The following is an 11646-nucleotide window of genomic DNA, read 5'->3' on the forward strand; positions in this document are numbered from 1 at the left end:
ACACCAAGAAACGAGCAATGTCCGAAATACCGAACATCCGAGCCGAGTCGGATACTTGGCTGCCCCGACGCTGGAGAGCAGCTCAACGTGAGGTTCGTCCCGTCGTCAAACTAGTCAAGCTAAACTAGCGGCGGCTTTGGCCATGGCCCTTCAGGTCCAATGAGGGTGGGCCTAGCCCTCGGCTCAGGGTTTGCTTGTAAACTGGCGAAAATCGGCGATACGGTGATACCAGGTACCTTGTTGTGGTATACAGAAAGTTCCACGTACATATGTGGTAGGTTGGAAGTTCCTGTAGAGTCTGATGATAGATTCCTGCAGGCCCATTGGCTGGCTGTATAGATCGAGCTGCCGAGGTAGGATTACTTGAATCGGTTTCCTCGCCTTCAGAGTTCACAGCAGCTCGGTTCCAGAGCCAGTCGTGTGGTTCAGGTTGGAATGTGGGTGTCGAATGTGGGTGGGTCCCCGTAAGCATCATGATTATTGTCACAATGTGGTAAGTCTGGCGTCAATCACTATCAAGGTCACAACTCATCTGCCTTCTGCAAACAGATCTTCGACGGCACGTCAATGGCTTCGATACGATAGCATACTAGAATCTCAAGCTTCTCAGACCAGGTAGTGGGATGAGAAAAGCTCGCAGACATGAAGCCCTGCGATGCTTGGTAATAACCGCTCAGCCTCGGAGAGATTTCTAATCCATGCAGCCCACAAAAGACGAAGATCCGTCAGGCATCATCTTCAAACCCTTGGTACGCCTTGCAGCACTGTTCAGGCCCGCTTCATAGGGCTGGACCCCAACAGGACCTTTTAGGACCTGCCCGTTTTGCAACACGCAGCTGGAGGGATCCGAGCAGAAGCAGGAGCAGGAGCACGATGACTCAATTCATCGTGGCTCCTGTCAAACTCTTGCTATAGCCTATACCCAGGGTAGCCTATACAGCGCAGCTCGGGCTTGGGCTCGGGCTCCCGCGCCATCTTACCGGATCCGGTAGTGTACGAGTTCAGCTGGAGCTCGTCCGAGCGGGCACCCGTAGATGTGATATGATGCGATGCGATGCAGTTACCGGCACCGCGTGTCAGATGTCCGCTTTACCACCGATCTCAAAGGAGATATACTAAGATCACTAATAGAGGGGAAATTCCCAAGTCAAAAGCTGAGCCCCTTATAAATTTCAACAAAGAAACTAAGCTGAGGGACTGTGGCTTTGTCAGCGGGTTCTTGAACTGAGAGTATGGGCAAGGTTACCTACGGATTTCGGAGGATGAGACCTCCGCGGAGCTGTGGCCGACCGAGCTGATTCCGTCGGAGTCTGCAGTTCTCCAGGAGTCCAGGGCTTAGCATGAATGATTCTCTTGAAAATACAATCGGTATACAGCTAGAGTAGAGAATAAGAGACTTGGCCCCTTTATCTTTTTTCCTATACTATAAGGGGCTCGCCTATTAGAGTAGGACATTTCCTCTTGTTAGATAATATTGCCCAGGGTGGTATAACTTCTTTGGGATAAATAGTATGTCGGACATCTGTCCCAAGTGTTTGTTTATATTGGAGTTCCGCGTCAATGAGTGAGGATGAGTGATAATAAGCGAGGATGAGCAACACTGAGGCAGAAAGCTTCGGCTCTTAAGGGTCGTGGATGAAACCGCTGGAATTGGCTAGGTGCTCCAAGTATGAAAATGCAAGTCATGGTATTCTCCATGCTGCGTACCTTATCTGTCTTCTGCCAGCCCATATACAAGGCCTGGCCTACCCCGAGCAGTGACGGTCTAGACCAGACTCGTTGGGCCTTTAGCCTGCACTTTTAACGGTAATGGTCAACTCAGGTTTTGTCTTCAACGCAAGATAAGTTTTTGATTAGTATATACTCAAGAAAAAAAATGGAGAGCGTTACCAGCAACAATGACGACATCGTCAAGCAATCTCTCCTCTGAATCAATCCTCCAGACTCCAGCACCTCAAACTTGGTAGGTTTTTACCCGACCAGATTTAGCCTAATACAACGACCGTGAAGCTCAGGTATGAAGAGCTGTCAATTTAACCGCAAGCAAAAAGGCCACCTATAGTAGGAGAAATGGATGGCGATGGGTCGCGGGTATTATTATTGCGGGGTAGAAGCCCCTCCATAGCACCACCTATATCAACCTCCACTGGACATCATTCCCTTCGAGACTCAACAGTCAGCACATACTATAGTCGAGAGACACGACAGAAACGACATTAGGCGACAAAATGGGCGACTACACTACGGTCAAATTCTCCAACCTCGCGGCCATCATTCAAGAATTCAACGTCGACGGCCAAAACATCGTTCAAGGCTTCACCAAGAAAGAGTACTACGAGAAGTACAACAAGCCTTGGTTCGGCGCTACAATTGGTCGCGTTGCCAACCGTATCAAGGACGGCGTCATCAACAATCTCAATGGCCAGGAATACAAACTCGAGATTAACAATGCGCCCAATGCTCTGCACGGAGGCAGCCGTGGGTTTGGACGACAAGAGTTTGAGGGTCCGACTGTCATCAAGCGTGATGGAAAGGACGCGCTTCTATACACATATCTGAGCCCTGACGGGGACAATGGATATCCCGGAACCGTGGAGCTGAGAGTTCACTATGTTGTCAGCGAGGAAGTTGCAGACGGGGTGCCGCGCTCGATTCTGGACATCGAATATGAGGCTGAATTGGTGGGTGATAAGGTCGAGGAGACGGTCAGTACATCACAAAGCAAGCATTGGGTACATGACATGTCTGATTGAGAGACAGGTCGTCAATATAACGAACCACAGGTGTTAACTCCTCTCTCATACATGCAGACAATAGCTAATTGTGTAAAGCTACTTCAACCTGAGCGGCGCCCCCTCCGCCGCAGAGGGCGTCACCGCAAAACTTACGACTCGCGACTACCTCCCCCTCGAAAACGGCATCCCCCTGGGCCAGATTTCTCCGCACTCAATTGACACAACGCAGCCCTTCGAGTTTGGTCCTGACAAGGCTGCCTTTGACGACTGCTTCATCGTTGACCGCGACCTGAGTGACGTTTCCATTGATACTCGCAGCAAGCCACTCAAACTTCTCGCCGAGTTCCGGCACGCCGAATCTCGCATCAACCTGCAGGTGCACAGCACCGATCCGGCCTTCCAGTTCTACACAGGCGCCGGGATTGATGTGCAAGAAGCTGATAGCGAGAACCCGGCTAGAGGACCCTGGTCTGGGTTCTGCATTGAGCCGAGTCGGTACGTAAACGCGGTTAACGAAGAGAAATGGCGGCACACAGTTATCTTGAAGAAAGGCGAGAAGTATGGCAGCCGGATCACATACAAGGCGTGGAGGGGTTAGCTTGATCTTAATTCCGCACGGAGTACGACATCCGCCGATGCAGAGTATCAGAATTGGATCCTGTTATAAATTGTTATAAATAATGCACGTCTCAAACCATGCCGCTTCTCCCGATTCTTGCAGTATTCTTTTGGATCCATACTCCGTAGACTGCTGTCAATGTCATCTGATCAAGCGGGCCCAATTGCCGATGGTGATACTCCACCGGGAAAATTCTTGAAAGCCTCACTCCAGCATACGCATACAGCGGCTTCAGCGACGCTGTAGGTTGTGAGTTGTAACAGCATCAGCGCCCTTGAGTCAGCAGAAGAGATCCACTCCGCCGCACAAACAAACCCCGAGTGCTTCGGGCCTTCGGCTGATACAAAGCCCTCGCCGGCTACGTATGTGGCTCTTGGTTCCTGAGCGCCAAGGCTTCTCGAAACGGGCGATTGTTCTAGCTCCCTGGGGCCCGTCATCTTCAAAAAAAAACACACCCCTCTAGCGTAAAATACGGACCGGGATCTCATCCCTGCTCATGTATGGTATTGTCTGCATAACGGCGATCTCTCGGTGTTCAACTGATGTTGGGTCCTCGGATCGGAGATGCCAGGGTCCGGCTTGTCCCCATCACTGTAGTTACGTTCACTACTACTACTAGCACACTTCCAAGACTTCTACAACTTCAGGATCCGTATACCGGTGGCTCAGGGGGTAAAACAGGTTTTACCTAGTCACGCACTTTCTCTGGATAGGGGCCAAAAGATATGGAGCTGTCGTTATTGACTACTATCGCTTTTGAGTCTTGACACGAGCCCTTGGCGACGCGAACTCGGATTCTCTCTCAGCGTATGGAGCGGCTGTCTTTCAACTGTTGATTGTGGGAAGCAACAGGCCCGAGGTAGATGTCACCAAACAGGGGTCCTTTCAAGGTTCCGGAATACAGGCCTATATCCGCTTAAGTCCTTGCCCCCCGGGACGGAGCTCTCAGCCCTGCTGCGCACCTTGTGCAGCGGCGGGCTTCGTTGGTGCCCATCGGCCGACGGGGTTGATCGTTGATCGAGTCACCGAGCGTCCGAGAGAATGAAGAGAAGTTAATACTTAAGGCTAACCCTAGCAAGTATTCATCACGAGATGCACCATACCCCCGACTAATGCGAGGCCAATGTAGAGATCCGTCTTGGAATGTATTTGAATTGCTAAGTCCGGGCTGGGGTCGAGCCTTTGATTGTTTACCCCGCATCTCGTGTCTCACTCCGGTAGTAGGTACTAATAGTACTGATGTATATGATGTACGGATATATGACTCTTCAAGAAAGATCTTGGGGAAAGCTGTGCAAATCTTGCCAGGAAGCGCCAGGATAGAAAATCATGCATACCGACAGCTTTGTCATATTACATGCCCTTGAGGCTGACTATTACCAACAAAGTTGCTACAGCCAACCAGCCAACCCATCCGTCCATCAGAATCACAGTCTTACAAATTAAAAGGGAACCCAAGCTCATCTCATCAAGGTGCTATACTCGGACTCGACAACCAAGCCTTGGCCCCAGAAAGAACGATGCAGCCTGCTATATACAAAATGCAACGAGGCTGTGTCGTGTTATGCTATGTCTTGTGCTCCGCTACTATAGCCAAGGGAGCTGTTGCGTTTACTCAGCCAGAGGCGGTGCTCGCGGTTCAGTCACGGACGGCCTGACTGGTCTTGAACAAGGCCCATGCCAAGCTACGAAGCTGCCAGCTCATCCTACACTTTAGACGTTGGAACACTATGGCCGTCGAATCGTATTCGTACTGCGCCTTGGCCCATAAGCTGTACAGGTCTGTATGTACTCTCGATCTCGTATTCGCTTGGAGGACTGTCCGTTCTGGTGGACATGGCGGACTTGGTCTACTCGTCAGCCATAAGCGTGACGCTGGGCAGCCTGGGCTCTACACATCCGTACTGTACGAATGTTATACAGCGAGGGTAATGCAATTTCCAATAACTGATGGAACTGTATGGCTTTCGAAAGAGACATCTGCTCCGTAGGCAATGGGCCTAGTATAGATAGAGTCACGTGATGCCGTACCAAGCCTCCCCGGAAGCACCCGAGCATCCCCGCTCCAACGCGGGGACTGGAATTTCCCCTCCATGATCATCGTCAGTGGTCACTAATTTAACAACTTCCTTTCTCTCAAGACTCTCGCATCCCAACTGACGTAATGGCATCAGCACACGGCGACCTCCGTCACCTACTCCCAGGCTCATACAAGCGGCTCATTTCCGACTGGCTTGAAGAGGACTGCCCCAGCTTCGACTATGGCGGTTTCGTCGTCGGAGAGTCGGAAGGTGAGGCGAAGCTGCTGGGAAAGAGCGAGGTATGCCACCACCCCTGTCCACGTAATATTCCTTCGAGAGGAACTACAGCTGACAAATATGTAGGGCATGATCGCCGGTGTGCCATTCTTTGACGAAGTCTTCTCCCAGCTCGGATGCACGTACGTCTCAGCGGTCCTTTCGGAAACCCCAACATAAACAACTCCGCAACTAACATACCCAAAGAGTTCAATGGCACCATACCGAAGGCTCAACTCTCCCCGTCGGACAAAAGACGCACGTCGCCACCGTCCGCGGCCCAGTCCGCAAGATCCTGCTCGGCGAGCGCGTCGCCCTAAACATCCTCGCGCGGTGCTCGGGAATCGCAACGAAAACCTCCTCCCTCTTACAGACGCTCCGCTCGCACGGCTGGCAGGGGACATTAGCGGGAACGCGCAAGACAACACCCGGATTCCGTGTTGTTGAGAAGTACGGAATTCTTGTTGGAGGCGCGGATCCGCACAGACACGACTTGAGCAGCATGACGATGCTCAAGGATAACCACGTCTGGGCCTGTGCGAATAATGCTGCTTCGCAGACGGAGACCAAGACCACGAATGGAGAAGAGGATATAGCGGCTGCGATCCCGAAGGCCGTGCAGGCGGCGAAGGCTGTCGGGGGCTTTGCGACGAAGGTCGAGGTTGAGGTGCGGAGTGTTGAAGAGGCGAATGCGGCGATCGAAGCGGGCGCGGATGTCGTTATGCTGGATAACTTTACGTCGGATGGCGTGCGACAGGCTGCGAAGCAGTTGAAGGAGGAGTGGGCTGCCAAGGGGAAATCGAAGGGTTCGTTTTTGATCGAAGTTAGCGGTGGTCTGAATGAAGGGAATGCGGTGCAGTATGTCTGTGAGGATGTGGACATTCTGTCGACGAGTTCGATCCATCAGGGCGTTGGAATCGTGGATTTCTCGTTAAAGGTTTCGCTGCGAGGATAGACTTCATGCATGCCCATGCGATCATAGTAGATGTATAGTAGATCGTTCATTTACACCCCAATTGTATCTATATCGTACATCTCTAGTCTTATCTCCAGGATCATTCGTTACCGGTACTGGTGGCAAGGTTTATCTCTCCGACTTCAAGCAGAGCCGTCTCGGGCTGTGACTTCTTCAACCACATGTTCAACCACCTTCTCTCAACCATCTCGGCCTCAAACGCACTCGATCCCGTTGGCAAGCCAGCTCCACCGCGCTCCTGAACAGCAATTCTGACCTCCGCGCTCTCCATCGCCGACACCCCGCCACAGCTCTTGATCATTTTATCATCGACCGCCAGATACTCCGCATGCCTCGCCAGTCTCTTCCGATACAAGGGTTCTACCAGAAACTCATAGCTATACGACGACTCAACCAGACCGAAAGCCGCACAAGCTGTCAGGATATCCCTAGCACTAGCCCCCCTCGCAAAGTCCGTCCTCGCAAACACAGAAAGCAGATGTAGCTCCTCCTCCGTCCCTGCATTCGGAGCCGATGCGATAGCGGTCCCATCCGACGCCTGAGCGTGAGCTTTCAGCGCCACGCTCTTATTCCTCGCCAGATCTTTGCGATGCCCCTCAATCTGCTTGGGGATCCGACACGTGAACGGCGTGATGGAGTTTCCAAGCGCGTAGACGATAAGCGGCGTGAACTCGCCGCAGATGATCAGGACGAAGGTAAAGGGGACCATGCGCCGGGCATCGTACGCTGCACGGTGGACTAGCTGGAACGTCGAGCGGCTGGTCTTGGTCTTGAGCTGGGTGCCATTGCCACGGCCGGTTGTGAGGAAAGCCTTTGGAGGCGGGGTTTTGGGTATATATGACTGGATCCCCAGCGAGCGACGGATTGGTAATGAGGCGCGGTAGTTGTGGTACACGTTCTTGACGCCTGTTTTGTAGAAGGCGAGGTATGCGCGGCCGTAGGCGAGGAGTTGCTTGGCTTTGTCGCCGGCGGAGGCGGAGGGGCCGAGCGGCGCGGGTGTCTCGATCTCTGCGGGGCGGGTGCTGGGGGGTGGATTGACGTCTTCTGAGAAATTTGGTGAGGGTGTGCGATTGCTAGACTCTCCGGTGTATGGGGCGCGGAGTTGGAGTTGGAATCGGTGGCGATGGGTTTGCTGTAGGAATGGGGTGGTGAGGGTCAGATGGGGGAACTGAGGCGTCAGATTAGAGACCCGCGCTCTCTGCGTTCTGATTGAGGCCATCTGGGCGATGAGGAGGTGAGGTTGTAGAGGGAAAAGGAACGAGATGGTGAGGCAAAGCTGGTCGAAACGCGAATCTGGGGTCAGAAAAATGATGCCTGAGGCGGAAATGAGTATAGGTCAAAGACGAGGGATTTGATGGCCAGCCAAGTCAATCAATTAGTGATGTTATTTGCAAATCTTGAGGTATGAAAGCTCACATCCAGCGATAACATATAGATTGATGCTGTGACTCATCGCGATACTGCATATAACCCCGTAATCTCCACTACAAAGTATCCCCAGAGTATACAACCCCAAATCTTGCAAAATGTCTCTAACGTTTACCCAACCAACGGCCCTCCTCCTAATCGACAATCAAAAAGGCTTCGACTTCGACCCCAATACTCCCTGCCATTGGGGTACTCAACGCTCGAACCCGTTGCTCAAGCAAAACCTCTCCAGCCTCATCACAGCCTTCCGTGCTGCGAAAACTAGATCAGGGGTCAAACTAGAAATTATCCATGTCTTCCACTCTTCCACCTCGGTTTCGTCTCCTCTTCACCCATCCGCAGCCAATGGCACGGGAATCCAGCCTCTGGACTTTGCCCAGCCAGCATCAGATGGCTCCGAGTTGGTAATGTGGAAGCATGTCAACTCTGCCTTCGTTGGGACGCAGCTGGAATCCTACCTTCGAGAGCACGGAATCAGGCAGCTGGTTGTGGCGGGAATCACGACAGACCACTGCGTGTCGACATCTGTGCGGATGGCAGCGAATCTAGGTGTCGTGGATCGGTATCGCCAAGGCGAGCCAGTTTTTAATGGAGAGAAAGGTCAATGGAGCACAGAGCTGGTTGACATAGGCCGGATCGTGCTCGTTGGCGATGCAACGGCTACCTGGGCCAAAGGAGGCTTTGACGCTGAGACGGTGCATGCCGTGAGCCTGGCCAGCTTGGAAGGGGAGTTTGCGGATGTCATGGAAACGGAGCAAGTCGTTGCTTCTCTAAACGAGTTGAAATAGCCAGTGTTGATATCAACACAAGGCAGCCGCACATAGTCAGAAGAGGCACACTTCTATGATAGCGAGCAATTACTTTGTCTCTGAAGTTATTCTCTTGTGATTATAAACTTACTTTATCTATATCACTTTACGACATATTCTCAGAATCTGGCACGATGTTCCCAGTTTCTACGCCAGAAGGCTCCTCCCCTACAGAGGTAATCACCGAGGCTAGTGTCTTCGATATATATGAGTACTTCAGAATCCACGTCCGCTCTGGCATAGAGGAAACACACTCATTCCGAGAGCTCATCTATCTGGATGTGCCCGAGGACTGGGCAGACGAGGTGACCAGATATGTTCATAGTAATCACAACCTGAAGATGCATTGCAGGTACGCAATAAAGGCAAGTCCATGTCGCTGTGTATAGGGACTGACCAACGTCTTCTGCAACTCAGAGTGAACTACAACTCATTAACGCAAACATTCTGGGTTCGCGTCAAACCCGAGCCAATCCACGGCTGCCAGGAGGACTGGATGCGTCACCAACTCGATGCATGGGTCAGCAATGGAGTCCTGTCTAGTAGTGATGATGCACTTCTCAATCCTGAGATGGGGACGAGTGAGTACCTGCCAATCCGATTACGCTGTGCATATGGACCTTCATGGACCCTAAATTCGTCATAGCCATGAGAGATTTTCGGACTCCATATACCTCTTCAATCAAGGAATCAGACTACATGCTCCGTTGTCGTGATACTCGTCAACCTCAGCTCGTGGTCGAAGCGAGCTATCTTGAGTCCTGGTTTCGACTTCTTGACGACGAGGATTTGTGGTTAGCCGGTGGGGATGGGGAGGTAGGAGCTGTGCTGCTCCTGCAGTGGCACAAGATCAAACCGTCATGCACAAGAGTGCGTGGTTTTGTGGAGTTGCACGCCCTGGATGAAAATGGGCTTATTGTGAGGAAACAGCGAGAAGTAAGTAAAGACTATGCACTTTGCGCAAGGCCAGTCTAAGCGAACATCATATACAGATCATCTTCCCCGTACCACCAGGCGAAGAGACCGCGCCGACTATAGCAATACCTCGAAGTATGCTATTCAATAGGAGTAACCCTGACCAAGCACCAACACTTCTTCCCGACATCAGTCGTCTCCGAGAGGTGGCTACCGATGCAATGGCGCTTATGGGTCTTTTGCCGGCTTGAAGAGAATGGAAGAAAAGACTCTAATCATGGAGTAGATTCTCTTGCAAGTCATATAGAGTGATGCCTTCAAGCAATTATTCGACTAGCCCAAAGAAACTATCCTTTCAGAGCTTAGGACTCAGGTCCACCTTAACAGCAATCATATCGCTGGAAATGAATCCCGTCACAAAGAGCATTGCCTCTTTAGAACCTTCGTTGCCCGGCTCAATAGGCACCAGAACTGCTGCACTAGCAGACCGGATGTTCGTCCCGTCGTCCTCAAAGATCACCCTCTTCTCCCAGTCCGAATCTGACCCTGCAACTGAGTTTGGCCGGACATACCACACGATCACCCCATCCTTACCCTCCGGATCTCGATGCGTCTTCGCCAGGTCAATACCGCGTCGGAGACCGCCGAGCACATAACCGCTGGCATCGTAATCGGCAGTTTTATAGGGGTCATCATAGTAGCTAGGGTTATCGATCGTACTTTCAACAAAGAACTCGTCCTGAACGGATAGAATTTCATGGTCGTCGGCCTTGGTACGCCACACCTTCCCACCCAGAACGCTAGCGACCATGATCTCATCGTCTGACCGACCATGCCCAAGGCCATTCGCAGCCCACAATCCCGTCAACGCCACAGACGCATTTACCCCGGCGGTCTCGTCGCCCGCGGTCAGCCGATCGAGTTGGACATGTACGACATCAGTCCACCTTGTCAGCATGAGCGAGTCCTCAACATGCCGCATGAACCCGTCCAGGTAGTAGTGGTCATTGGTGGCATAGAAAGAGTACGGGCTTGTGGCGTATAGATCGTTGGGTGTTTTCACCAGCGGATGGCGGACCGAGCGGACGTGGTGGATTGTGCTGCTGCCCAGAACATGGTGGAAGATCTCGATCTGGGACCGGAATTTATGAGAGGCTTTTACCTCTGGCCGGTACTCCGGGTTCGCTAGATGGTTTACAGCGAAGATGTAGACTGCCTCTGGGCGTTCTGGATCCGTGATCACATCGATCCCATGTGTGACGAAGGGGCCATTGAAGTTTTCGAATGTGAGGCGGGATGACTTGAGTGTCTGCGTAGCTATGAGCATCTGTTTTAGCTTATAGTAGAGTGCTAGGGCATACCTTGGGATCAATGATGTGAATTGACCCAGTCGTTTCCGAAAATGTATCTAGATGCCCGAGAGGAGGGAACCATTCAAAGCGAGGAAGCACCGAATCCTCACAGGCGGCAAATATGACGTTCCTCGGAGCATAGTAGTGCATATCCTCGCACTGCTGGGTGTCCTCAATAGCGTGGATTCCATAACTGGAAGATGTAAAGACTGGACTGCGATATACTCCGAAAACTGTGAGTTGATGGTTGATCTTGTTATAGAGTAGAGGGCCGAGGACCGCCACCACAAGGAGGGGCACAGAAAACAACGAGATGGCCATTGCTGTAGTTGAGATCTGCTGGAGAAAGAGGGAAAGAAAGAAAAAAGCAGGAAAGAAGAGAAAAGACGTCAACTGTGGACCTCTTGAGGGGTAGGTCGAGGTAGTGAGCTTTAGTCTGAGAGCTCGGGAGCTGGGAACGGCGATCGTGCGGGGGACCCAGTCAGGCCAGACTGCTACGGTAAACGAGGCCACTA

The 11646-nt window shown here is 52.0% G+C and overlaps 6 protein-coding genes across 6 annotated transcripts; 4 read left to right on the forward strand and 2 right to left on the reverse strand.

Moving 5' to 3' along the window:
• Positions 1-2228: 2228 nt before the first annotated feature.
• Positions 2229-3333, forward strand: BDW74DRAFT_166322 (aldose epimerase family protein; the record flags this gene model as incomplete). Its single annotated transcript, XM_073726540.1, has 3 exons — positions 2229-2705; positions 2761-2783; positions 2832-3333. 3 exons carry the CDS (start codon positions 2229-2231, stop codon positions 3331-3333), a joined length of 1002 nt encoding a protein of 333 aa, XP_073586359.1.
• A 2007-nt stretch (positions 3334-5340) lies between these two features.
• On the forward strand, positions 5341-6665 carry BDW74DRAFT_111379 (nicotinate-nucleotide diphosphorylase (carboxylating)). The gene is made up of 3 exons (XM_073721786.1): positions 5341-5674; positions 5739-5794; positions 5859-6665. Exons 1-3 carry the CDS (start codon positions 5519-5521, stop codon positions 6604-6606), a joined length of 960 nt encoding a protein of 319 aa, XP_073586360.1. The 5' UTR covers positions 5341-5518; the 3' UTR covers positions 6607-6665.
• A 1-nt stretch (position 6666) lies between these two features.
• Positions 6667-7969, reverse strand: BDW74DRAFT_111375 (uncharacterized protein). Its single transcript, XM_073721785.1, has one exon. It carries the CDS (start codon positions 7844-7846, stop codon positions 6707-6709), a length of 1140 nt encoding a protein of 379 aa, XP_073586361.1. The 5' UTR covers positions 7847-7969; the 3' UTR covers positions 6667-6706.
• A 181-nt stretch (positions 7970-8150) lies between these two features.
• Positions 8151-9092, forward strand: BDW74DRAFT_147907 (cysteine hydrolase family protein; the record flags this gene model as incomplete). The annotated part of the gene is made up of 1 exon (XM_073723611.1): positions 8151-9092. The coding sequence occupies one exon, from the start codon at positions 8154-8156 to the stop codon at positions 8841-8843; it is 690 nt and encodes a 229-aa protein (XP_073586362.1). The 3' UTR covers positions 8844-9092.
• BDW74DRAFT_175420 (uncharacterized protein) lies at positions 8999-10030 on the forward strand (the record flags this gene model as incomplete). The annotated part of the gene is made up of 4 exons (XM_073728322.1): positions 8999-9216; positions 9282-9445; positions 9511-9800; positions 9857-10030. The coding sequence occupies 4 exons, from the start codon at positions 8999-9001 to the stop codon at positions 10028-10030; spliced, it is 846 nt and encodes a 281-aa protein (XP_073586363.1).
• Positions 10031-10134: 104 nt separating this feature from the next.
• BDW74DRAFT_175421 (serum paraoxonase/arylesterase family protein) lies at positions 10135-11452 on the reverse strand (the record flags this gene model as incomplete). The annotated part of the gene is made up of 2 exons (XM_073728323.1): positions 10135-11088; positions 11141-11452. The coding sequence occupies 2 exons, from the start codon at positions 11450-11452 to the stop codon at positions 10135-10137; spliced, it is 1266 nt and encodes a 421-aa protein (XP_073586364.1).
• Positions 11453-11646: the final 194 nt, after the last annotated feature.

The sequence above is a fragment of the Aspergillus multicolor genome (assembly GCF_047715735.1).
Source record: "Aspergillus multicolor strain CBS 133.54 unplaced genomic scaffold BDW74scaffold_5, whole genome shotgun sequence".
Lineage (NCBI taxonomy): Eukaryota > Fungi > Ascomycota > Eurotiomycetes > Eurotiales > Aspergillaceae > Aspergillus > Aspergillus multicolor.

What these genes read in the sequence shown, in the direction of transcription:
- BDW74DRAFT_111379 (XM_073721786.1), top strand. Translation starts at nt 5,519, where the DNA reads ATGGCATCAGCACACGGCGACCTCCGTCACCTACTCCCAGGCTCATAC. An exon ending in AGCTGCTGGGAAAGAGCGAG is followed by an intron (nt 5,675 to 5,738) that starts GTATGCCACCAC and finishes ACAAATATGTAG; the next exon opens with GGCATGATCGCCGGTGTGCC. An exon ending in TTCTCCCAGCTCGGATGCAC is followed by an intron (nt 5,795 to 5,858) that starts GTACGTCTCAGC and finishes ACATACCCAAAG; the next exon opens with AGTTCAATGGCACCATACCG.
- BDW74DRAFT_111375 (XM_073721785.1), bottom strand. Translation starts at nt 7,846, where the DNA reads ATGGCCTCAATCAGAACGCAGAGAGCGCGGGTCTCTAATCTGACGCCT.